Source organism: Arvicanthis niloticus, chromosome 6 (assembly GCF_011762505.2).
Source record: "Arvicanthis niloticus isolate mArvNil1 chromosome 6, mArvNil1.pat.X, whole genome shotgun sequence".
Classification (NCBI taxonomy): domain Eukaryota; kingdom Metazoa; phylum Chordata; class Mammalia; order Rodentia; family Muridae; genus Arvicanthis; species Arvicanthis niloticus.
Genome location: NC_047663.1, coordinates 3,189,283 through 3,214,928, shown reverse-complemented (window position 1 = coordinate 3,214,928; position 25,646 = coordinate 3,189,283). Strand labels below are relative to the sequence as shown.

General features: G+C 51.4%; 1 protein-coding gene across 2 annotated transcripts in view; it reads left to right on the top strand.

Moving 5' to 3' along the window:
• Nucleotides 1–24,217, top strand: part of Ccdc40 (coiled-coil domain 40 molecular ruler complex subunit) — a 39,924-nt gene extending 15,707 nt beyond the window's left edge. For both annotated transcript variants that reach the window (XM_076935367.1, XM_076935366.1), the window contains exons 10-20: nucleotides 138–259; nucleotides 5,181–5,424; nucleotides 5,514–5,696; nucleotides 8,571–8,816; nucleotides 9,793–10,006; nucleotides 11,219–11,388; nucleotides 11,594–11,685; nucleotides 12,269–12,389; nucleotides 16,886–17,074; nucleotides 22,114–22,272; nucleotides 23,191–24,217. In XM_076935367.1, coding sequence (XP_076791482.1) covers nucleotides 138–259; nucleotides 5,181–5,424; nucleotides 5,514–5,696; nucleotides 8,571–8,816; nucleotides 9,793–10,006; nucleotides 11,219–11,388; nucleotides 11,594–11,685; nucleotides 12,269–12,389; nucleotides 16,886–17,074; nucleotides 22,114–22,272; nucleotides 23,191–23,439 — 1,989 coding nt within the window. In that variant the 3' untranslated portion in view covers nucleotides 23,440–24,217. The remainder of the gene's footprint in view (nucleotides 1–137; nucleotides 260–5,180; nucleotides 5,425–5,513; nucleotides 5,697–8,570; nucleotides 8,817–9,792; nucleotides 10,007–11,218; nucleotides 11,389–11,593; nucleotides 11,686–12,268; nucleotides 12,390–16,885; nucleotides 17,075–22,113; nucleotides 22,273–23,190) is intronic.
• The last annotated feature ends 1,429 nt before the right edge of the window (nucleotides 24,218–25,646 follow it).

Here is a 25,646-nt window from a genome sequence, read left to right as displayed (position 1 = left end):
CCAGAGCCAGCAGGAGCAGAAGCCCCCCCACCCCTTCGCCTGCACCTGGCCTGGCAGATTCAACCGGACAGCACCACCAGCGTGTCTCTCTGTAAGCCATCACTACCAGCAGTGTCTGTGTCCCACCCCCTCTTCAGGCCACCACAGAGATTGATGCCATTGTCGTGGAGAAGAAGCGCGTCCTACAGCAGTGGACCACCAGCTTAGTGGGCATGAAGCACCGTAACGAGGCATACAGGACGGTGATGGATGCCTTCAGGTACCACCCCGTGAGGGGCTGCCAGGGACGCTGTGTGCCGGGTGTGCCAGCAGAACTGCTCCATACAGGAGCAGCATCAGGACCCCTCCTCATCTCCATCCTTCGGTGTCCCCAGCACCGGGAGAAGCTAAGTCCCCAGGTCAGGCTTCCAGGCTGGATGTCAGAAAGAGATGTTTGTCTGTGGGAGACAAAGGTGCCCCTTCAGTCTCACCATTCCAAGCAAGAAACCCCAGCCCTTCCCCAGTTGTTCTGGATTGTTCTGCCCTGGGGCTGAGTTCCCGCCAAAATCCCATTTCAATTCCCACAAGAGGAAGGAGTAACCAGAAGTCCCCAAGTGATAGGAATTTGATTCCAAAGGTGGCTCACTCATGGCTCACAGGCTGGTCCTCTCTGCCTTGGCACCCATAGAGGGCATGAGACAAAGAGCGGCTGTAGCTGGCCTACTAGGCACTGAGTGCTGGGAAGATGGCTCAGAAGTTAAGAGAGCATGTTGTGCTCCCAGAATATCCAAGTTCAGTTCCCAGTGCCCACGTCAGGCAGCTCATAACCACCCATAACTGTGGCTCCTGGAGGTTCAGCGCCCTCTTCTGGTCTCCTTGAACACCTGTGAGTGCACATGCACACCTAGACACACACACACAGAGAAACAGACACACACACACACATGCAGAGACACACACAGATACAAACACGTGCAGAGACAGACACAGAGAGAGACAGACAGATGCACACACACATACAGAGACAGACAGGCACACGTGCACGCGCACAGGCACACACAAATATATATATATATAATTTTGTAAAGAAGTAATAAAGGCCAGGGGTGCAGCTTAGCGGAGATGGCCTGCCTCGCATGCATAGAGTCCAGGCTCCATTCCCTGTACCAGGAGCAAAAGGTGTGTGTGTGTGACAGCTCACTTAACAAACAAACGAAAACACGAGACTTTTTAATGTGGATAATATTGGATTTAAAATATCCATTTCTGTTGGTTTTTTGGTTTTGCTTTTGTTTTTCAGTCAGCAATACTAAGCCAAAGGTAGCCTTGAGGAGCTGTCCAGGGAAATTATACACAAAGGTTGTTTTCACCTTAAATACACGGGCAGAGGAGCCAAGACCAGCTGGGTGGGTGCAGCTGGGTGGGTGCAGCTGGGTGGGTGCAGCTGGGTGGGTGCAGCTGGGTGGGTGCAGCTGGGTGGGTGCAGCCGGCTTCTCTCTGCCTTCCTGCAGTTTTTGTTGTTGCTGTTGGTTTGTTTCACATGTGTATGTGCACGTGTGTATGTGTTTGTGTGTGGTCACATATATGTGTATGTGTGTTTCTGTGTGTGTGCACATGTGTATATCTGTGTATCTGTGTGTGCATGTGTATGGTGTGTGTGTGTGTGTGTTTGTATGTATGGCCACATGTGTGTATGTGTGTGTTTCTATGTGTCTGTGTGCACGTGTGTGTGTCTGTGTGAGTGCACATGTGTGTATGTGTGTAAGCATGTGTGTGTCTGTGTATGTGTGTGTGGTGTGTATATGTGTTTGTATGTGTGCACACATGTGTATGTGTATCTGTGTGAGTGCACATGTGTGTATAAGCATGTGTGTGTCTGTGTATGTGTGTGAGTGGTGTGTGCACACATGTATATGTGTATCTGTGAGTGCACATGTGTGTATAAGCTTGTGTGTGTGTGTGTGTGTGTGTGTGTGTGTGTGTGTGTGTGTATTTAAGACAGGATTTCACTGTGTAGTTCTACCTGGCCTACAAACAACTATGTACTCCATGCTGTCCATGAAACACCCCCGTCTTTCAACACAGTATGCTACCCTGAGCCTTTCTCCTCTGCCTAGAGCTGTCCCTGAGTCACTGGAGCAGCACCCCAGTTACCCGGTGTTTGCTGAGAGGCTCCCGGGTGCTTCCCACTCAGATGCTGGGGGTAGAGGGTTGTCATACTTCATGACTTTAGGCTGCTGTGTGGGCCACGTCTGAGCTTGTTCTGACTGCTGTGTGGCCACGTCTGAGCTTGTTTTGACTGCTGGGTGCAGCCACACAACTTTTCAATATTATTATCAAGTCAGGAGCTTCTGGCTTTCAAAGCCATTTGTAGTCAGTGCCAAAGAGGACTGTGATGGTCACACACGCCCAGTGACATTTTAAAGTCCTGGCATCTTGCATATTGTCTGTCACCTGCTAAGCTCAAACTAGTTAGACTGTGGGGAAAGTAAACATCTTGTATTTTTGTGGTTTTGCTTGCTTGTTTTTGAAACAGCCTCACTCTGTAGTCCTGGCTGCCCTGGAACTTGCTCTATAGACCAGGCAGGCCTCAAACTCAGAGACCTACCTGCCTCTGCCTGCTGAATGCAGGATTGAAGGTGTCCCCACCACTGCCAACACTCTGAAATTTAAAATATGCACCCCCAGAATGTCAGGTGGAGATTTTAGCAATCTGTGTACATACATGTACACATAACCAGTAAATGGGCTTCTGCTTCTAACTGTAGCTGACATGCCAAGACCCCAGAAGCTGGGAGGCCATCTTTTGATAAGATCACATGGGCCTAGGAATTCAAGGCCAACCTGGGCATCATAGTGAGAATATTTCCCCTAAAATGACAGAAACAAACAAAATCAGGTGAGCCTGCTTGGCAGACACCAACAGGCCATTTCACTGTTCACTGTCTGGCCAGGCATAGTGGTGAGTTCAAGGCCACCCTGGTCTACACATAGTGAACCCCAGACCAGCCATGGATAGGGCTCTTAGAATTCTTGTTTTAAATAAGAAAGGTAAGATACTGACACTGGAATTGTCAGGATGAACGGGAGTAAAGTTTCACACAAATAAAGTTTCAGCTTCTGTCCCCAGGATGCATGTGTTGGGGAAGTTGCTTGTCTAGTGACTCTGGGCATGGAACCCAGCACTCCATGCATGCTAGGCAAGTTCTCTACAACTGGGTTATATCCTCGTCTGTCTGTCTGTCTGTCTGTCTGTCTGTCTGTCTATTATTGTTGAAGCAGGCCTTATTCTGTAGACCCAGCCAGTCTTAAAAGTACAGCTAACCTACATCTGCCTCCTAGGTGTGGGATCATGAGTGTGTGCCACCACACTAAGTCAGTTTTGAGACAAAGGGCAATTGGAATGACGGGCCTGCCCTGCCCAGCAGGCTCAGCATCTGTGTCTTTAAAATTTGAGGTGGATTATGAACTTTCCATAGGGGAGTGCCATGGAGAACAGAGAAGTTGAAGTGGACCCCTCTGTCAGCCCCAGCCACCCCGTGAGCTGTGGGCCCCACAGTCAGCCTCAGCCACCCCGTGAGCTGTGGGCCCCACAGTCAGCCCCAGCCACCCCGTGAGCTGTGGGCCCCACAGTCAGCCCCAGCCACCCCGTGAGCTGTGGGCCCCACTGTCAGCCCCAGCCACCCCGTGAGCTGTGGGCCCCACAGTCAGCCCCAGCCACCCCGTGAGCTGTGGGCCCCACAGTCAGCCCCAGCCACCACGTGAGCTGTGGGCCCCACAGTCAGCCCCAGCCACCCCGTGAGCTGTGGGCCCCACTGTCAACCCCAGCCTCACCGTGAGCTCTGGACCCCACTGTCAACCCCAGCCACCACGTGAGCTGGGGACTTCAGACAGGTGACTTAGTGAACTGAACTTCAATGTCTGCATTGAGAACAGGGTAACAGCATCCTGACGGGCAGGTGAACCTCCCAGAACAACACCTGGCCCTCGGATTCATTCCTTTCCCCTCATAATCATAACATCAAAGACTTGTAAGCTTGGGTTCTCAACAGGTCCCATCACTGGTCCTGTTGATACCACCAGAAAAGTTGTCAAGGGCCAGAGAGATGTCTTGGCTAGGGAAATGCAGGCTGCACAGGCATGAGGACCTGAGTTCAGCCCCACAGAACCCATGTAAAAAGGCCAGGTGAAAGGTTTTCTGAGACAGTCGGTCCATGTGGCTCTGAGCATCCTGGAGCTTGCTATGTAGACCAGGCTGGCCTCAAACTCACAGAGACCTGCCTGCCTGCCTCTGTCTCCTGAGTCCTGGGATTAAAGATATGTGTCACCACATCTAGCTAAAAATTTATTTGCCTATTTATGTATTTAGTGTAGATGTGTGTTTTGCCTACATGTATGTCTCTGCAGTGCACATATGTGCAGTATACACAAAGGCCAGAAGACATCTGGTCCCTTGGAACTGGAGCTATGGATGATTGTGAGCCACCATGTGGGTGCTGAGAATCGAACCTGGATCCTCTGGAAGGACAGCCAGTGCTCCTAACCACTGAGCCACCTCTGCAGTTAAGGGTGCACACAAACTTATATTCCCAGGACCACGCCACAGCTGCACTGGCATTCCTGGATCATGGAGGGAAGCAGGCTGAGCAAGCCAGTCAGCAGCGTTCCATCATGGCCTCTGCTTCAGCCAGTTCCTGCCTCCAGGTTCCCGCCTTGTCTTCCCTTAATAATGGACGGTACATAACCTGTGAATCAAGCAAACCCTTTCCTCCCCAAGTTGCTTTTGGTCGGTGTTTTATCACAGCAACGGAAAAACAAACTTAGAAGATACACATACAGAAATAAATAGCAGTTGGGAGTTGGCACCCGGGCTGGGGAGATGGCTCAGAGGTTAAGAGCACTGACTGCTCTTCCAGAGGTCCTGAGTTCAAGTCCCAGCAACCACATGGTGGCTCACAACCGTCTGCAATGGGATCTGATGCCCTCTTCTGGTGTGTCTGAGGACAGCTACAGTGTGCTCACATATATACATAAAAAAAAAAAAAAAACTTAAAAAAAAAGTTGGCACCCAAATTATCTCTCTGTGCATGGAATCTACTCATTGAAACTCCTGAGTGGCAGACAGCCATGTACCCCGAGCCTCCAGTGTCTCAGCTGTGACCAGCTTGCCTGTAACAGACTTTACTCCTGTGGTTTTTCAGGGAATGTGAGCATCAGGTGAAGTCCATAGACAGTGAGATCGAAGCCTACAAGAAGTCCATCATGCAGGAGGAAGAGAAGAACGAGAAGCTGGCCCGCTTCTTGAACCGCGCAGAGACAGAGGCCACGCTGGTGCAGAAAATGACCACCCAGTGCTTAAGCAAGCAAGAGGCTCTGCAGACCGAGTTTAACACATACCAGCTCGCCCTGCAGGACACGGAGGAGATGCTCAACAAGGGCTATGTGGTGAGCCGTGGCCCCCAACCCCAGCCTCTGCCCTCAGCCAGCCCACAGGAGGACATCCATGGGCACAACCTACCCATGGCTCTCGACAGGAACACTCAGCAGTCTTGAGCGAACTCCAGGTCGCCCGCCAGGCTGTCCATCAGGAGCAGGAGCTACGGCAAAAGATGGACTTGTCCATCCTGGACAAGCTGCAGGAACACGGGACCTCCAGCAAGATGACCAAGTACTTTCACCAGCTCCTTCGGAAGCTTCAAAAGGAAAACACCAACCTGGTAGGTAGCTGCAGCAGACAGAGCAGGGGCTGGGCTGGAGCCAGAGACGTGAGCAGTTTGGGGGGGGGGGGAATACTTTCTATAATTATTTATTTATTTTTGCTTTTTGTTTTGTTTTGTTTTGTTTGTTTTTGAGATGAGGTTTCTCTATGTAGCTATGGCCATCCTGGACGTTGGTATGTAGACCAAGCTGGCCTCAAATTCAGACATCTGCCCGACTCTGCCTTCCCAAGTGCAGGGCCTAAAGATGAGGGCCATCACACCCAGCCCTATCATTTATTTTAATTAATTATTTAATTAATTTACTTTCTGCAGGGCTAGAGATGGAGCCAATGCCAGGCTAGTGACGCACGGCTGAAGAGACCCGCGGCCCTCCCTCCTCGTCCTTTTCCTTCCTTAAGACAGGGTGTCACGTTGCCCCAGATAGCCTCAAACCCACTGCTGTGTGTGTGTGTGTGTGTATGTATGTGTATGTGTGTGTGTGAGAGAGAGAGAGAGAGAGAGAGAGAGAGAGAGAGAGAGACAGAGAGAATGAGAGAGAGAGAGAGAATGAGAGAGAGACAGAATGAGAGAGAGAGAGAGACAGAGAGAATGAGAGAGAGAGAGAGACAGAATGAGAGAGAGAGAGAGAGAGACAGAGAGAATGAGAGAGAGAGAGAGAGAGAGAGAGAGAGAGAGAGAGAGAGAGACCTTGAATTTCTGACCCTCCTGCTCCACCTCTTATAGGCTTATAGGCCTGGGCCACCACACCCAGTTTATTGAGACAGGATGCATGTGAGACTCTAAGAATTACTGCAAGGCTCCCCAAGACATCTCTTTGTTTTGAGACAGTGTCTCGCTAAGTTGCCTGGGCTGACCTTGAACTTATGCTGCAGCCCAGGCTAGGCTCAAATGTGAGATCAGCATGGCTCGTTAGTCTCTTGAGCAGCTGGGATGACACGTCCAGCTAAGAATTTCTTACTGTTAAAAAAACAACAACTGGGGAGCATGCATGCACCCCGGGTGCCCAGCACGGGTCGGGGAGGAGAGGAGGAAGCAGGAAAGAATACAGAAAGACACAGTGAAAACAGTAAGAGGCTGTAGTTCTGCTGTCCAGGAAACCCTGTCTACATTTCTTCTGCACACATTTACACCCCCCACACACACACACACACTCATGCTAACACTGCAATCTTGTTAAATATCTGGTTTCAGGTCCAATCAAATACGTCTTTTATTAGTTACAGTGAACTGTGACACAGTTCTGTTTCATTTTATTTTTTGAGACTGGTCTTTCTCTGGAGCCGATTTTCCCAGGATTTACCACGGAGCACATGCCGGCCCCAGACCCATAGCTGTCTGCATGCCTCCGCCCCTCAAGTGCTGGGTTATGGGGTGAGCCCACACACCCTGCTCATTTTTTTCCCCTCTTCATTTCTTCACACGGTAGGATCCCTCTGGAATCTCTGTCTTGAATGGCCCTGAGGAGGACATTGCTCCACCCACTAAGGGAGCACTGCCACCTGTGTCTGGCTGACTACACATCCTCACAGGAGGGCTGCTTTGTTATCTTCTCACACCACATAGTCTTAGGAAGAGAGCCTGGTCCTGTCTGTATTATCAGCCGCCTCACGCCGTGCAGATATACCCCAGCCCAGGCTCTCAGGTTCCGTCCTGGAAACTGGGAGATGAGGAAGACAGGAGTGTCTCTTCAGTTAAGTCTTGAATCCAGCTCCCGTGAGAACCTGAGCACTCCTCTGGCTAGGCCCTGGGGGCTCAGCTGTCTTTTCTGCTCTCTCCAAGGTGGCAGAGGATTGGACCTGCCCAGTAGCCAGCCACTGTTTCTTTCATGGTGACCACTTGTCAGGAGTAGACGTGGCCGTTGCCACTTGTCCTCCTAAAAGGACAGCCGCTTGTCTCGCAGCCTTGGCATCCGTGACTCACACACACCCTGGCAGGAGGGGGGCTCATTTCGGCTCTGACTGGACACAGCTGGCAGCAGCTAATGCATATACGGCCCAGCTGGATCTCCTTGGAATGTCCTTTCCTTGGGAGCAGGGCAGGCAGCAAGAAAAGGTGGTTCCAGGTAGTTTTGAAACTCTAGGGGGCATGGTGTGAAGTAGCCTGCCTGCCCCCCTGGCTGCACAGGCCAGTCTTATGTCACACTGCCCCATCCTAGACTGTACGTGAACCATCACCACCTCTTCCCACCAGAGGGCAGTAAAGAGTCTTAGGCTAGCAATTTTGTGTGTTACCATGGTTTTCTAACAGCAGTGGAGCCCTTGAAAGGGGACACAGGGTACTCAAAAGTCCTATGCACTGGTGACAGGTGCGGGAGGGGGGGAACCTGTCTGGGGAGAGGATCAGAAGGTGGCAGTCACATTTTGTCTGGAGCTGATGCAGGAAGAAGGGGAGAAGGGTGTCGATGCAGAGTCTCATCACAAACTCAGAGGCAGTGTGGAGGTCCTGGGGTCCCCCAGGTGGCCAGGCTGCTTTCCTTGGGTAGCAGAGGGTTGTGTTCCGCCTGGACACAGTGCAGAACTTTTTTGAGAGAGAGAGAGAGAGAGAGAGAGAGAGAGAGAGAGAGAGAGAGAGAGAGAGAGAGTCTTCTGTAGCCCACACTGACATCCCCTCAGCATCCCATGAGCTGGGATCACAGGCATGTGCCTCAACAACACTTTCTTGTATGCAAGTGCTCTCCATTGGGTAAGCAGGGCCCCTGTGCTTTGTGGTGGTCCTTGCAGGTCCTGGAGATGCAGGGCCAGCTAGCTTCCTCCGGAGTGCATGCAGGGATCTCTCCAGTATACCCGTGGAATTCTTGTCAGGTTCACAGCGGTCTAGCGAGGCCAAATGGCAGAGAACGCTCACACCTAGTATTGCCCTTCGTGCCCTCAGGTGACACACCTTTCAAAAATCGACGGCGACATCGCCCAGGCCACACTGGACATCACCAACACCAACTGCAAAGTAGACATGCACAAGAAGACGCTGGCGGAGCTGGACAAGGAGGTGAAGAGATTCAACGAACTCATCACCAACAGCGAGAGCGAGATCGCCCGGCGCACCATCCTCATCGAGAGGAAGCAGAGCCTCATCAACTTCTTCAACAAGCAGCTGGAGCAGATGGTGTCCGTGCTGGGGGTGAGCCGAGACCCCGGAGCTCACAGACAGTGGGCACCTCTTCTCCCTCCCCTCCCCCATCACAGCAGTGAAGCGTCCGTGCGCGCATGCGTGCTGCCACCATGGCCATCGTACATGACCCACACGAGACCAGGAAGGAAAGGGTCTAGGCTGGGCTGGGTGACACAGCTGCTCCCCCCGCCCCCGCAACTGGAACCGGATTTCACATCATTCACATCTGGCCTGGGCCTTCTTTTGATTTTGTTTTTAGACCGTGAGGTCCTCCTGCCACCTCAGCTTATGAATGCTGTGTGCCACCACATCTGGAGTCTTTTGGTTTTCTTAATGGCTTGTGAGCCACACTGACACATAGTTGGCGGCCTGGACTTGACCTACTAACTAGTGCCCTAGGAAATGTGTCCTAATGAATTTGAGGCCACCTGTCTCCCAGGCACCTGTTATCTGAGGGCGGACTGTGGGCTTCAACTCAAGTAACTCAGAAAGACGTGGTGCTGAAGAAGCCTTAAACCTTGACGATCTGGGGTCAGAGGACAGTATACAGTCTCCTTGTGGGTCAAGCGGTGCCCACTCATGAGGATTCCCTGGGCCCCTAGAGTCAATGCCTTGAGTCATGGTTATCCATAGCCCACTCGAAAAGAAGGCCTTCGGGGAGCTAGCTCAGTCAGCAAAGCTATGGGGTCACCCCACACCCACAATAAAAGTCAACCATGGGGCCTCTGCACCCCAGGGCTGGGAAGGAGGCTGGAGGATTACTGTGACCTGCTGGCCAGTCAGTCTAACCAGCCAGTGAGTTAACAGTTTCAGCAGGAAACCCTGTCTGAACAAGCTAACAAACACTCAGTGTGGAAACCTCACCTCCGTGGGTACACAAGCAGGCACACACACACACATATATACACCACACATAAGTAATAATAATAAATGCACACTCGTGGATCCCAAGGCTCATGCTTCACTATGATTAAATCTCCCTCAGGGGGAAGAAGCTGGACCCCTGGAACTGGAGATCAAAAGGCTGTCGAAGCTGACGGAAGAGTTGAACACCGGAGTGGCCGAGGCGCAGATGACCTGGTTGCGACTGCAGCAGGAACTGGTCCAGGTCACGCATGAGCGCGAGGAGCAGCTGGTGTCCGTGGACCAACTGAAGAAGGAGGTGCACATCATGGAGCAAAAGAAGCTTCGCATAGAGAGTGAGCCTGGGGCGCTCTGGGGCAGGGACTACACAGCGCTAAGCTCCTCCACTAGTGCTCCTCCAGCCACGCGAAGGTGAAGCCCAGGCCAGGCGGCACACACCTGTAACCCCAGCAGCCGGTGGGCGGAGCCTGTAAGTTTGAGGCTGGCCCGGGCTACATAGAAAGACCCTGTTTCAAAACAAAGACAAAGCAAGCCACGAAAATGCTGAAGCCACCTAGCCTGTCAGCATTTTTCACCTGTGCTCCCGAGGTCTGTGGGGCATGGGAACAAAACACTCCTTCAAGGGAACTGCGGAACTCAGACAAAAGCACCCGATCTCATCAACCCCGCCCCTAACTAGAGCCTTCTGTTCCCGCCCACCACAGACCTCAGAAGCACAGCTGAAAACCCTTAGCCACTCAATGTGGTGGGTCCCACCAGGTTGACCCTGTACTCAGGAGAAACCTTACAACAGCAGCCTCACCAGCTGCGTCTGAGACCCCAGGGCCTGCCAGGGTCACCACCAACACACAGCACCTGACTGGGACTTCCTGCATCCCATGTGGTCCAGTTAGGTCTTCTCCAAAAAGTCCGGCCCACTTCCCAGAGAGCCCACCGCATCCCCTCAGAGCCGTTAGCTCCTCACAACTACGTAGCTGCTGGGCAGGATCAAGTGTAAGGCTGCCTGGCACGGAGGGGAAGAGAAGTGTGGGAAGGCAGAGCTAGCTGGATGCAAAGCCCCGTACCCCGTGGGTGAGATCAACTGGGACAAAGATAACACATGCAAAGCTCTGAGCCAGCCAAGGACACTGGTGTGGGAATGGCAATGAACAGCGGAATTGTGTGCGTCCTGTACCCTGCTTTTTTTTTTCCACCAAAAAAAGAGGCAAGAACATCTTTTGTTCTTTCTCCTTCCCATCCTGCCTTCCCCAGATACCCAGAGCGTCTGACCCCACGCACCCCTGCTCTTGGCTCCACCCACCCCTGCTCTCGGCTCCACCCACCCCTGCTCCCCATCTGCGCTTCTACAGCACTTGGTCCTTGCAGTTCCCTCCAGGGATCAGGCTTTGGAAAAGAAAGTCCAGGAAGAGACACCCCCTATTCCCCAATCTGTGGAGGGGCACCTGGTTGAGTCAGGCTGGGCAGGAAGGAGCCACAGGAGGACATGGCTGCTGCCTACTGAGACCCTCTAACCCTCCATCATCCCTCCACTCGCCTGTCCCCTGCAGACAAGATTGAGCATGAGAAGAGGGAGCAAAAGATAGTGAGCCGCCACATGAGGGACCTGGACAACGACCTGAGCAAGCTCAACATGCTACTGGACAAGAACCGGTGCAATTCGGAACTGCTGCAGCAGAGCAACGTAGTGGCCGAGACCGAGTTCGTGCGCACCTTGAAGGTCAGTCCCACCCACCGTACCCTCAGGCGCAGCAGGTGTGGTGGAGAGCCAGCCCTCTCCTGGGCACGCAGGTCCTCCATCTGGGCAGCCTCCCTAGAGTGGCTTGCAGAGGGATCTGGCTGTTGGTCTGAGGCCTCGAGGGTCCTGAGGGGCTCTAGGGGCCACAGCCCTGAGCCTTCCCCACATCTCTCCTTGATCCCCACAGGACGCAGAAAGAGAGACCATCCAAATGCAGGAAAAGCTGAAAGAACTCTCTGAGGAAAAGGCCACCCTCCTCAACAGCCTAGTGGAGGCCGAGTGAGTAGGGGGCGTGTGCCAAAAGGTCACCAGGCTTGTGAAGAGCCTGTAGGGAGGGATGGCTTCCAAATATTGGCACCACTGGATTACCTCTGAAGGCCCAGGAGAACCACAGAACCACCAGCCAGGCCAATTGCCTCTGGGTATCGAGCGGTTTCTTTGAGATAAAACTTTATAAAGTTAATCTAATTTCTATGAAAAAAAAAAAAAAAAAGCAATATACAAACCCAACCCTAAGTATTTTACACTATAACCAAGCATTGAGGGTAGAAAAGAAAAAAAGCAGGGAGCTGGCTCAGTGGATGAGGGAGCTTGCCACTAAGCATGAAGACCTGAGTTCAAGTCCCCAGCACCCATGTAAGCCAGGCAATGGCCAGGTGTGCCACAGCCCCAGATGATAGAGCTGTGTGTGAGAGAGACCTTGTCTCCTGAGAATACTTGAAGAATGTATTCAGCAGGAAACCCGACATCTTCTGGCTTTGGTATGTGCACAGCTGTGCTCTAAGCCCTGGGCAGAGGTGGGGTTTCTGTCACCCCAACTAAAACCACTCTGCCTCTGACACTGCCTCTTCTACTTCCAAAGACACCAGATCATGCTCTGGGAGAAAAAAATCCAACTGGCCAAGGAGATGCGTAACTCTGTGGACTCTGAGACCGGGCAGACGGAGATCCGAGCCATGAAGGCAGAGATCCATAGGATGAAGGTGAGCTGTCCCAGCGCCGCGGGAGATTCCCGGGGGAGACCTGCTGCCGCACGCTACACACTAGCAAACATGGCTGCAGACTGTGTGTGTCACCACCCGACTCTCACACCAGGATCTGCCTGCACCGTGCAGAATGTAATCAATCCTAAGACAGCCAGGAGATACACACCACCTCATAAAATGTTTTATCTCAAGTCAAAGCAACCAAGGCCCTCTGATCTTTTCAAATACTGGTTGTAAAGCCGGGTTTCCCAGCCTGCTAATCCCACTGTGGGACAAACAGCCTCATACGGGCTGGTGTACACATCAGTAATACCGGCAATTTGAGGCTAGCCTGGTCTAAACAGCGCGTTCCAAGCTAGCCAGGGTAACAGACTGTCTCAAAAAAACAGCTGAGAAAACCAGGTCCAGAGGGCACTCATTCCATCTCTGAGGTGTATCTCGACTTCACTAAATCACAAGTGACCATCAGTTTAAGGTTCAAGACCTTAAAGACAAAAATAAGAGCCATTAGTGGCTGAGAGGTGGCTCAGTGGTCAAGAGCACTGGCTGCTCTCCCAGAGGTTCCAGATTTGATTCCCAGCACCCACATGGCAGTTCGCAACTGCCTGTAATTTCAGTTCCAGGGATCAGGTGTCCGCTGCCAGCCTTCATGGGTACCAGGCACGCACATGATGTAAAGACATGCAGGCAGGCAGGCAGGATGCCCGTAAACAGAGAGTAAAGATTTAAATTAAGAAAAGAAAAAAGATCAGGGCTGGAGAGATGGCTCAGAGGTTAAGAGCACTGACTGCTCTTCCAGAGGTCCTGAGTTCAATTCCCAGCAACCACATGGTGGCTCACAACCGTCTGTAATGGGATCTGATGCCCTCTTCTGGTGTGTCTGAAGACACCTATAGTGGATTCACATACATGAAATAAATAACTCTTAAAACAAAAACCTGAAGATCAAGCCACTTTAAAAAAAATAGATCAACTAATCAATTAGATTAACTAATTTCAGCCAGGCAGTGGTGGCGCACGCCTTTAATCCCAGCACTTGGGAGGCAGAGGCAGGTGGATTTCTAAGTTCGAGGCCAGCCTGGTCTACAGAGTGAGTTCCAGGACAGCCAGGGCTACACAGAGAAACCCTGTCTTGAAAAACAAAACAAAATGAAGATTAACTAATCAAAGTGACACCATTTTCTAGTGGTGCCTGTTATGTAAAGAAAGGTCTCTGGCTGTGGCCACTCTTTAGCTGTTATGCATGAGCTGAGGATGGGCATAGCTTGGCATGAAAGCACTTGTGTATGAGTGACTGCCAATCTGACAGGACCTACAACCACCTAGAACCCAATGTCTGTGAGGGGTCATCTAGACTCGTTAGCCCTGGGCGTGCCTGTTAGGGGTCATCTAGATCAGGTTAATTGAGGTTGCACGAGCCACCTAGCCGTGATCCCCATTGTGGTCTGCCCTATATTCCTGGACTCAGTAAAGGAGAAAGGAGCCCAGAACCAGCATTCCTTAATGCCTGTGGACACAGCATGACCAAGCAGCCAAGCCCTTGTTCCCTTCCCTGCCACGACAGACTGTACCCCTCAGAACTGCAAGCCAGAATAAGTGCCCCCCACCCCCTTTAACTTTTTGTTAAGATATTTCATCACAGCAAGAAAGTAATTAATACATCTAGCATCCCTAAAATATAATGACAATCACCTCTATCTATGTCTGTAATCCATTCCAGCATCCAGGGGACATCAAGTTCAAGACCACCCTCAACTACATAGTGAGACCCTGTATCAAAAAGAAAAAAAATACATTTAAAAAATCCTTGCCGGGCAGTGGTGGCGCACGCCTTTAATCCCAGCACTTGGGAGGCAGAGGCAGGCGGATTTCTGAGTTCGAGGCCAGCCTGGTCTACAGAGTGAGTTCCAGGACAGCCAGGGCTACACAGAGAAACCCTGTCTCGAAAAACCAAAAAAAAAAAAAAAAAAAAAAAAAAAAAAAAAAAAACCAAACAAACAAACAAACAAAACAACAACAACAAAAAAATCCTCAATTTAATATTCAAAGCATAGGCAGGCTAGATATGGTGGTACAGACCTGTAATCCCAGCACTTGGGAGGTGGAGGCTGGAAGATCAGGAGTTCAAAGTCATCCTCGGCTACATAGAGAAATCAAAGTCAGTTTGACCTACACGAGACCCTGTCTCAAAAGAAAAGCATGGAAACCGTGTGATTGTTGCAGCAAACTAGCTCCCCGTCTCTGGGGGGGTGGGGGGGGGAAGCCGAGGGGCTCCCCCACTCTGCCTCCAGATCGCTGCATGCCATATCACTAAATAAACTCACAGGGTCAGTGCCTCCCTCCACACACGCAGATGGCTTGGTTTGCTCCAGCTCCACAAACTCGCACACACACTCTTCTGCAGCTTGTAACAGCACAGATGCAACCCCAGCCTCATCTGTGACAGGCTGATTGCTGGAGCCCAGGTTGATAGATCCAAGGCCATTTCAATCATAACTGCCGGCTTGCCTACCAGGTGACCCTCACTATGTTCCAAACCCTACGACACAGAGCCACTGAGCCCACCACGAGCAAGGTAAGCATAGTCAGCACTTGGAAGGCGGATTTCTGTGAATTCAAGGCCAGTCTGGTCTAACAGCCAGAGCTACATAATGAGACTCTGTCTCAAAAAATGTTTTATTATTTTTTATTATGTGTATATGTATGTGTGCTCGCATGGGGGTACATGCACGTAGGCAGCCTGAGGAAACCAGAGCGTCTCCCCAAAGCTGGAGTTACAGGCAGCTGTGAACCGCCTGACGTGGGTGTTAAGAACCTCTGCAAGAGCAGCAAGTGCCCTTTAACAGCCACTCCAACCCCCACCCCCTCCCCAGCCTGTTTGGTAATTGACGATGGATAAATTGGTAACTGGTGAGGTTCATTCATCTGGCTGTTCACCTTTGTCTAGGTTAGCACCGAAACCTTTTCTTACTGCATTGAGGTGTGGTCACCCAAGGCATGCTCTGTCCACAAGTCCCTGTTAAATCTCCTATAACCCTAAGTCTGTCGTCACTCCCTCCTTGCCCCCCGTTTCCGGTTCCTCCTGCTTCCCTGTGCTGAGTGGAGTTTTTTTAGACCCAGTGAGGGGTTCCCAGAGAAGCAGACCCAGTCAAGCTCCATACCATCAGTAATGCGCCTGCACACAACGATGTTCCCATAAGAGACTTAGGAGGGCCAGCACCGAAAGTAAGCCCAAACCTACAGACCAAGGAGCCCGTGCAGCTCCAGCTCCACCTCGGAACAGACTCCAACCTTTGAGGTTTACATCGCCCATCATCTTTCTAGCCACGCCCACTGAAGAGGCTGGCTCTTCTTGGCTCAAGTATGCTGCTGCGCATGCTCGCGCATGACCTCTTCTACAGGCTGCCTTACAGATACACACAGATAATCTGGGCAGTCCTTAGGCCAATCAAATGGACGCATAAAAGCAAACGTTGAAAAAAATATTCCTCCCCCTTCCTGAAAACTAGATTACCAGAGGTTGTATATGAATTCTCAACTTTAAGGAGGCCTGTCAGATCGCTCATGCGCGTGTCAAGTGACAGCATCATGTTCCTGTTACCTCCCAGGAACCAACGCCGGGCTCTCGGTGTTGTCAGTCGTTGGCACTTGTTTATGTATTGTCCTTGTGTTTTGTTTTACGTATGTGCATGTATGCACATCTGTGTGTGAACATGGTGTGTGTTTATGTGTGTGTGCTTGTGTGAGTCGAAGCCAGGACATCTTCAGAAGCATCATCGGTCACTCCCTTTGAGACAGGGTCTCTCATTGGCCAGGAGCTCACCAATTAGCTTGCCCTGGCTGGCCAATGGATCCCAGCCGTCACAACCTCTCCAACACTGGGATTATAAGCGTGCGCCACCACACCTGACACTTGCCTGTGAGTTCTGAGTATCAAAACGAAATCTTTATTCTTCTAAGGCAAACACTTGGCAGGCTGAGCACCCGGCTCCCCCGTTTTTAAGTCATCTTCATTCATTCGAAACCCTCACACAATTCTATATGCTTATTTAAACCAGCTATAAATACTCCTGTGGCTCTAGACAGTTTCTTGCCGCCCATGGTCCATGCTCACACACCCTGGGCCCCCAGCTTCTATCCCCATACCCTCCCCATCCAGCTTCTTCAAGCGTCACTGTTTGGTCCCATCCAAAGAGTCGCGACATTGCTAACCACACCCCCGTCTCTAGACAGAGTCCACCTGCCCTCTCAACACGCCTGGCATAGAACCTGGCACCTGCATCTTCCTTTCCTCCTGCCTCTGGCCATCCCTTTGCACCGTCTTTGAGAATATCCACACCTTCTCCATCAATGTGCGAGGTCCCCCCCCCCCCCCACTCCTTGAGGCCCTCTCTGCATGCCTGACACCTCACCAGTGTTAAGGCAGACAAGCCTGGAAGCGTGGGCTGCGCACCCTCAGCGCCCTGCCTCGCCTCTCGGTCTTGTGTCCCCAGGTTAAGCACGGGCAGCTACTGAAGCAGCAGGAGAAGATGATCCGAGACATGGAGCTGGCTGTCTCCCGCAGGGAGGCCATCGTCATCCAAGCTGAAGGGCAGAGCAAGGTAGACAAGAAGACGATCACCAAGACTGAGTTCCACTACCAGCAGAGCGAGCTGCGGAAGAAAGTCAGGGAGGTTCACAAGGTACGGCCTGCTCTTCCGTGAGCGATGCATTCCTACCCTGGCTGCAAGTCTGTATTGGAGGCAGAGCAAGGGCATATGGTAGGGTTCACCTTTCCTCACTGCATGTTGTCAGTAGGCATCTCCATCCATCCCCACTGGCTGGCCCGAGGCATCTGCTCCCACCTGGTCACCCAAGCAGGACACAGAGAGTGGCCACCTGCCCGCTCTGGCTCGTCCACTCAATTCTGAGGGACACCGGAGGACCAGCAGACCTTGGATCGTGGTCCATAACACCCACCCATTCCCAAGTTCCCTTCTCCCCATTTCCACGGGTTGAGGTTACTGCTGCTTTGTCATATCTGTGACAGAGTAGAGACAGGGGAGGGAAGATAGGACTCTGGGAATGAGCAAAGCAATCCCTCCCATGCTGGTGGCACACGCTGCCATGTCTTCTGTACCATGGCCCCTGTCTGGGAAGAGAGACACATGTCCTGTGTGCCTTTCTGCTCGGTGAAGAGATGATGGCGTCTGTCAGAGCATCAGCGCTTGATGGCTGCTTCCAAGCATACTGGCCAAAGCCACTCTTGACCTTGTCACTGGAAGTCTGTCTTGGGTCCAGCAGACTATCCACACTGGGCACCACCCAGCACACTGAAGGGGCCACTTCCTGCTAGCAGAAACAGCTTCCAGGGATCCTGAAGGAGCCTTGAAAAAAAAAAAAAAAACTCCAGTACTCAAGAGGAGATGGGGAGAGAGGCTGATGGGAATGTGGCAGCTTCCTCCCTGAAAGAGGTCTAGGCACACAACTCAGGGCCCACTCCCCTCTCGGGCCAGGGCCCTGGGATGAAAGTTCCCAGTTGTCATGAAGCCCTCACTAGCAGGCTCTATGGCCTTAGGCATATTTGGGACCTTTCAAAGCCCAGTGGGAGAAACAGGAGGAATACCCACCTCCTGGGGAGTCAGATGGTCACGTGTAACAGTGTACAAGGAGGTGCCTCAGGATCCATGACATGGATCTGGCTGTGGCCAGCAGGGAGACCATTGTAATCCAGGCTGAGAGATCTGGGGTTGTGGCCTCAGCCCCACTGTTCCCTCATGACTGGGGCATATTGTCCCACCTGTCTGCCTCAGCTTACTGACCTGTGGAATCTACCTCACAGAATCATGCAGAGAGCTAAGCAGAGAGATGAGCAAGTCCCTGTAGGAGCAGAAGTATGACCACACACAAGTCCACCGCTCAGGCAGAGACAGGGGAATTGCCTCAAGTTTAAAGCCAGCTTGGACTATATATGAGACCCTGTCTCAAAACAATAGAAAACTCAAAAGCCTCTAGAGACTACACCCTGTATTGGAAAAGATCAGCTAAGCAGAACAATTCATGTGGACAGGTGTGACCAGAAGCATCCAGAGTGAGGTGGCTGTCCCAGTCTTCATTCGCTACACCCCAGCAGCCTCTCCTGTTCCTTCCTCAGCTTCCTGCTGAATGTCTGACCCCTCCACCTGCCCTACCTGCCTTCTCAGTCCCCACCAGAACCTCGGTCCTCTCTGCCCCACACCCAGAACCAGACAAAAGTGGGCTTGGCATCCTACTGGCCTCCTGCAGCACGGCCCCCACCTTCCCACAAATAGGGCCCTTACCTCCCCCCACCCCACGTTCCTCTCGAAGTCCTGGGTTCCCCAGGAGGCCCGTAAGGGTTACTGTTTGTAGTTCACTGTTACTCAGACCCCCAGTCAGCCACCAAACACTGCCAGTACCTTCCTTGTCCTGGTAATGTTACTTCCCCGGATGGCCCCAAGCTCATACCTGCCACTCTGCCGTGAACACTTCCAGAGAAGCCATGTTCTGCTGCAGCTCTGCAGAGGAGTCCGGCCTCCACCGCTGACCAGCCCACTCTACCATCCTTCCTTACACTTCCCATGTAGCTTCATCCCTCCCTGGAGTCAAGGCTTCAGGGATGACCGCAGTCCCCATGTCCCTGTGCTCGCAGACTTGCACAGACTTGCACAAACTGCTTCCCCTGTGTCTTCTGTGGAGCCACGCTTCCCTCGCTGGCACTGTCGGCCTCTAGGACCTGCTGTCTCAGAGCACCTCAAGCCCAGTATACACTCTATAAGCTCTGTGGCTGTTGGATTCCTCTGTGAGAGTTGTGGTGATTTGGATGAGATGCCCCCCATAGTCTTGGGCATTTGAATACTTGGTCCCCCATTGGTGGTACTGAATACTTGGTCCCCCATTGGTGGTACTGAATACTTGGTCCCCTGTGTTGGTTTATAAACGCTTGGCCCAGGAAGTGGCATGATTAGGAGGTGTGACCCTGTTGGAGTAGGTGTGTCACTGTGGGCGTGGGCTAAAAGACCCTCACCCTAGCTGCCTGGAAGTTCATCTTCCACTAACAACCTTCAGATGAAGATGTAGAACTCTCAGCTCCCCCTGCACCCTGCCTGCCTGGATGCTGCCACGCTTCCGTCTTGATGATAATGGACTGAACCTCTGATCCTGTGAGCCAGCCCCAACTAAATGTTGTCCTTTATAAGAGTTGCCTTGGTCATGGTGTCTGTTCACAGCAGTAAAACCCTAACTAAGACAGAAGTTGGTACCAAGGCCTGGGGTATTGCTGACAGACCTGACCATGCTTTTGTTTGGAAGAATGTGGATTTGGGGACTTTGGATTTGGAAAGCAGTGGAATGCTTCAGATGGGGCTTAATGAGCCATCCTGGTAGGGATATGGAAGACTTGGTTACTGAGAGTGATTTGAATGAGAGGACCTAGATCAAGCGTCTCAGTGGAGAATGTCAATGTGTGGCCTAGGGCCTGGTTTTGTGGTATTTTGGTGAAGAATGTGGCTGCTTTTGCCCTTGTCTGAAGAGTCTGCCTGAGGCTAAGGTGAAAAGACTCAGATTAATTGCATTGACAAAGGAAGTCTTAGAAATGCCTATCATAGATTTTGTTCTCTGGTTAAGTCACATGAAGAACATTTTAAACAAGTGTAGCAAGATGAGAAAGGAAAAATATAAAATATATGGTTCAAGTATTAAAGGGGCACCAGGAAGTGAAATGGAGCTGAATCCTGTGTTCAGGAATATTAAACTGAATCAAGGGGGAAGTGACTTTGGGGCAAGATCCTTCCCAGCTAAGGTTAGATCCGGGCATGGTGGTGCGCACCTTTAATCCCAGGAGGCAAAGCCAAACAGATTTCTAAGTTCAAGGCCAGCCTGAGACAGAGCAGGTTCTAGGTGAAGAAAAGCTTAAATTCAGGCATGGTGGTACATGCCTTTATTTCCTGTAATACAGGAGACAGACATGCAGATCTCTGAGTTTAAGGTCAATCTACAGAGCAGGATCCAGGACAGCCAAGCTTAGCAGTCAAGGAGTTGTAAAAGAGGCAGCTGGTGATAACGTAATAGAACAAGGGGCCTCGTTCCAGATCCTGGAAGCAGCAGAACTCTGGCAGTTTCAGCTGTGTGCATCTGGCTTTAGAGTCCAGGATAGAAGGCACTGCTGGGACAATTGATGCTGGTGAGCTGGAACTAAGAAATTGGTGGTGATTAAGAAGAGACTGGCATCAACGAGGTAAGATCTTCTGGGAAGTGTTTTCTGAGACCACAAAGAAGCTGTGTTCCAGAGGTAGCCAAGGTTGTACCTCGTGCTGGAGCCGTACTTGATAATGTGTAAGAGTCACCCAGGTGGTACTGGTTTTGAAGGCATGAAGGGGTCATGAAGAGCAGCCAAGGCTTGGCACTTGAGAGGCCATGGAAGGCCGTTGGTGAAGGTGCAGCCTCAGTTGTAGTTGACAGCCAAGGACTGAAGGGGTCATGCAAAGGAGCTGAGGCTTGGCACCATGAAGAGAGCCTATGAGAGGCTATTGGTGAAGCCTAGTTGCAGCAGAAGACCCCAGTGTATTAGAGATGTCAGTACCATGGAATGACAACCAAGAACAGCAGAGGCAGTGGAGTGGATCAACCTGAGCTTGGCTGGCGAAGTGATGCCAGCCCTTTGGAGGAGCCTAGAAGATCATGTGTGGATCCCAGACATTGGAACAAGAAGCTGTGAAACTGAAGATGACTTGGGGACCCCAAGATGTTAAAGATGCCAGAGCCATGGGATGGATGGTTGTCAAGGAAAGCTGCTAACAGAGAATGGAACCAGCCCAGGAGAAAGAAGTTTGTTGCAGTCAACAAAGATGAAAAAGGAGTTGAAGATCTAATGACTGCATTGCCATCAAACATGGAGATGCAGAGTTTGGAGGTTTCCCAGCTGGTTTCCTGTCTTGCTTTGGAGATTGCAGCTAAGTAATTAGATGAATCTCAGAAGAGACTTTGAATTTTGGACTTTTAACACTATTGATACTGCTATAGACTATGTCGACTTTGGAAGTTGGACTAAACTTATTTTGCATTATGCTATGTTTGGGTATAGCCCCCCTATAGTCTCATATGTTTGGACAAGCCTATGGGGACCAGGGAGTTGAATGTGATGGTTTGTAAATGCTTGGCCCAGGGAGTAGCACAATTAGGAGGTGTGACTCTATTGGAGTAGGTGTGTGTCACTGTGGGTGTGGGCTGAAAGACACAGTGAAAGTTAGTCTTCCACTAGCAGCCTTCAGACGAAGATGTAGAACTCTCAGCTCCTCCTGCACCATGCCTGCCTGGACGCTGCCATGCTCCCACTTTGATGATAATGGACTGAATCTCTGAACCTGTAAGCCAGGCCCTATTAATTGTTGTCCATATAAGAGTTGCCTTGGTCATGGTGTCTGTTCACAGCAGTAAAACCCTAATTAAGACATCCACCATTGGTGATACTGAATACTTGGTCCCCAGGTTGGTGGTAATGTTTTTGAGAGGTTTAGGAGGTGTAGGCTTGCTGAATGTTAACCTGAATAAACCATTCCTTCTCTAAGTGGCCCTGGCCATGGTGTTTTATCACAGCCATAGAGAAGTAACTGAGACAGGAAGCCCCCCGCCCCTAGAATAAGTACTCTGAGGCACATGGCTGATCCTTAGCCAACGTCTCTGTCTGCCATCTGACGTGGATGCTGGAGCCCTGTTTCTCTCCTAGGCCACGGAGGAATGCTCCAACACCATCTCAGAGCTGGAAGAAACTCAAAAGCTCCTCAGCAGCTCCCTCCAGGAGAAGCAGCAGTTGCTGTCAGAGATGCAGAGTGATACAGATATCCTTGAAGAGGAGATCGGTCAGCTCACAGTTCTCAAACGGCAGGTAAATATCCTGGGAGGTCCCTGGGCCTGAAGCATTCAGGTAGGGTGATCACCCGAGGAGAAGCCTGTGCGTCCCTAGGTGGAGATCTCCCTGCCACACCATTGGCTGCTGACGGGCACCACCTACACAACACCTTCACATCCTTTGAGGGTTGTTCATACCACACAACATCTTAATCTCTGCCTGTTACTGGCTGGGCACCATTCTGGATGCCCAGGCCACCAAATAGAACAAAGTCCCTAGCTGTATTGAAAAGTCCATTCTTGGGACACGAAGACGGAGGACGGCAAAGCCTTAGAGTAGATAGAATCAAGGGGCCGAGGTTTGGAGAGGAGCAATTCAGGAAGGTCGTGTGGGAAATGTGATTGAGTCAAGACTTCAAGGAGGTGGGAGAAGAGGAAGCCATTCAGGCAGGTGGGACAGCGTGGCCAAGAGGGGCTTGCCCAGGCCACACTGAGCAAGTGTGAGGAGCAAGATATTGACCTTGGGAGATGGCAGAGAGCTCTAGGTCTGAAGGTGACCTGGAATCAGGATGACCCCCCGGCTCTGGGACAGCATGGGACAGAACATCAAAGGTAGATTTCAGAGGCATGGCAAGCTTGAATCCCAGTGTCTGAGTCTGCGTGTAATGCAGAAGCTGCCGCACTGGGATTTCCTGCTGGGCTGACTGTGGTATGAGGCTAAGGGTACCTCAAGGTCTCAGGAACACATCTAGCATCAGTCCTGACAAACTCCTCTTCTTAATGGTTGAGCAAGGTTCCGACCTGGTGGGAAAAAGGCCCCTCCCCTTGAGCCGTGGCACCCTCAATACCACCTCTCCTCTTTGGCATCCTCTTTGGCATCCCCTCCAGAATGGGTTGGGGACTGGAGTCCTCCTGACTTCTGATGACAGGCACAAATGGTCTCTTTCCCACCCAGAACCTTTTGGAGATCGTGACCCTGCAGACCCGTGCCAAGAACCTGCAGGCCGCCGTTGACGGGAAATACGTGTACTTGCACCGCAACATCAAGTCCCAGCTGATGGAACGTAAACGCCTGAGCACACGGCTGGCCCAGCTCAACACTGTCCTCTCCCGCGTGCAGGAGGACTACCCCCAGTACCAGGAGATGCTGCAGAAAATTCAACAGAAGATCGCCACCAAGCTGGAGCCCCCAGAGCCCTCCTAGACAGCGCCTGGCCCGTATCTTCCAGGGCTGCCTTGGAAGCAGACCCAGGGAGTCACCCCGTGTTCTGAAAAGCCACGTGTCCCTTAACATGACACCCTGTCTAAGAAACACTGGCAAGCCAGACACATGAATCGTAGCCTCTCCGCTGTTCACACAAAGTGTGATGCAGCCACCCCAATCCTGACGCTTTGGTGAGCATACCAGCAGAGACATTACCTGGGCATGAAAAAAAAAAAAATCCACTTTCCTGTTAGACTTACCCACCCAGGTAAAACCATCCTGTTGGCAGTTCTACGGTCTGCGTCCAGTGCCTCTCACTGTCCTGGGACAGGCCCTCAATTCTGTGGAGCAAGTAATGGAGAGAGGATCCCAAGGAAGCCAGGAGCAAGATAGACTGTTCCAGCCCAGGAAAGCCTTCTCCAGCCCATCTGAAGCCCAGAAGACACCCTCATTCTCCACTCCACTGAAAGCTCAGCCTTCTCCTGCCCCCATCTCCCAGGAAGCATTAAATTAGACTGAAACCCAAAGACCAAAGCCAAGGACCCCAGGAGTCCAGGGAGAGCAAATGTCTATGCAGCAGAAACTACTTCAGTAAGGGGCCCTTATCGCTCATCCACCGACCTCCGACCTCCTCCATCTCTGCCTCCCCTGCCCTGGGATTTCTGACCACCAGTTGCCTTTTTGCTTGTGTAGATGCAAAATGGAAAACGTCCTGTGGGATAATTTCAGTTTTCAACTTTAACAGCAGAAAAAAAAATAATAAAGTTTACCAAAAGCCGTTTCTGGTCAAAAGAGTTAAAACACATTTATCTTAAGACTGATATATAAAAACACCCAGAGACGGGGGCTGGAGAGATGGCTCAGTAGTTAAGAACACTGACTGCTCTTCCAGAGGTCCTGAGTTCAATTCCCAGCACCCAGAAGGTGGCTCACAACCATCTGTAATGGGATCTGATGCCCTTTTCTGGTGTGTCTGAAGACAGTGATAGTGTTCTCACATACATAAAATAAATAAATCTTAAACAAACCCAGTCAATCGGCTGGGGAGACCCCAGCCCTGCCCACCCTACTCATCCCTCCACAAACCACACACACCCTACCCCAACACACCAGCCCTGCCCATCCCACCCTGGACACACCCACTGCTAGCCTGGCCTTCTCTGTACATGCTGTGTATTTCTTGTTTAGAAAGTGAAAGCTGGCCTGGAGAGATGGATCAGAGGTTAAGAGCACTGACTGCTCTTCCAGAGGTCCTGAGTTCAATTCCCAGCAACCACAGGGTGGCTCACAACCATCTGTGATGAGATCTGGTGCCCTCTTTCTGACATGCAGATACATGTGCAGAACACTGTGTATAAAAACAGATGGGGTGTGTCCTGATGTAAGGTCTAAGTCTAAATAGCACAGAAGAGCTCTGTGGCTAAGCGAACTTGGTGACTGTAAGGTCCCGTCTGTCAGGAGACATCTGCACAGCAGGGGATTCCCTGTCAGACCTGGAATAGGCAAAAGCCCCACTCAAACACCAATTTTCACAGGGAGATCCTTCATTGATCAGAGAACAGCTCGGGCAGGAACAGAAGCAAATGACTTTGCAGGTGTAATTGCTGGGAGGAATATGGGGGGTGGGGGTATGTTCGAGACAGGGTCTCTCTGTGTAGTGTTGGCTATTCTGAAACTCACTCTGTACAACAGGCTGTCCTCAAATTCACAGAGCTCCTCCTGCCTCTGCCTCCCAGTGCTGGGATCAAAGGTGGGTGCCGCTATCGCTGGCTGCTGGTGTCATTTTTAAGAGGAAAAGGAGAGGCCTGTGTTAGGATAGGCTAGCATGCAGTGGTAAGTCTTGGTTGAGCATGTTAATTACATGAACCAAAGCTGGCTTTGGATCGCTGAATTTCAATACTTTAATAGCTGGCCCCTGGCAGTCAGCCACAGGCAGAGGAAGTGGCCTGATAAGGAAAGAGACCTTGATGGTTGGCTTTAGTGAAGTCATCTTATGTTTGTTTTTAGCAAGGCTGAGGGAATGGAGAGAAGGGTAAAATTGCCACAGCCAAGCTCAGCACATTCAAGCTGGCCAGAGTCCCTCCACCTTCCCTCACTGACCAGTTGTCTCGGCTCTGGTCATTATGCACACACAGCTCTGACAAGATGCCAGAGCTGCACACAGCTCTGACAAGATGCCAGAGCTGCACACAGCTCTGACAAGATGC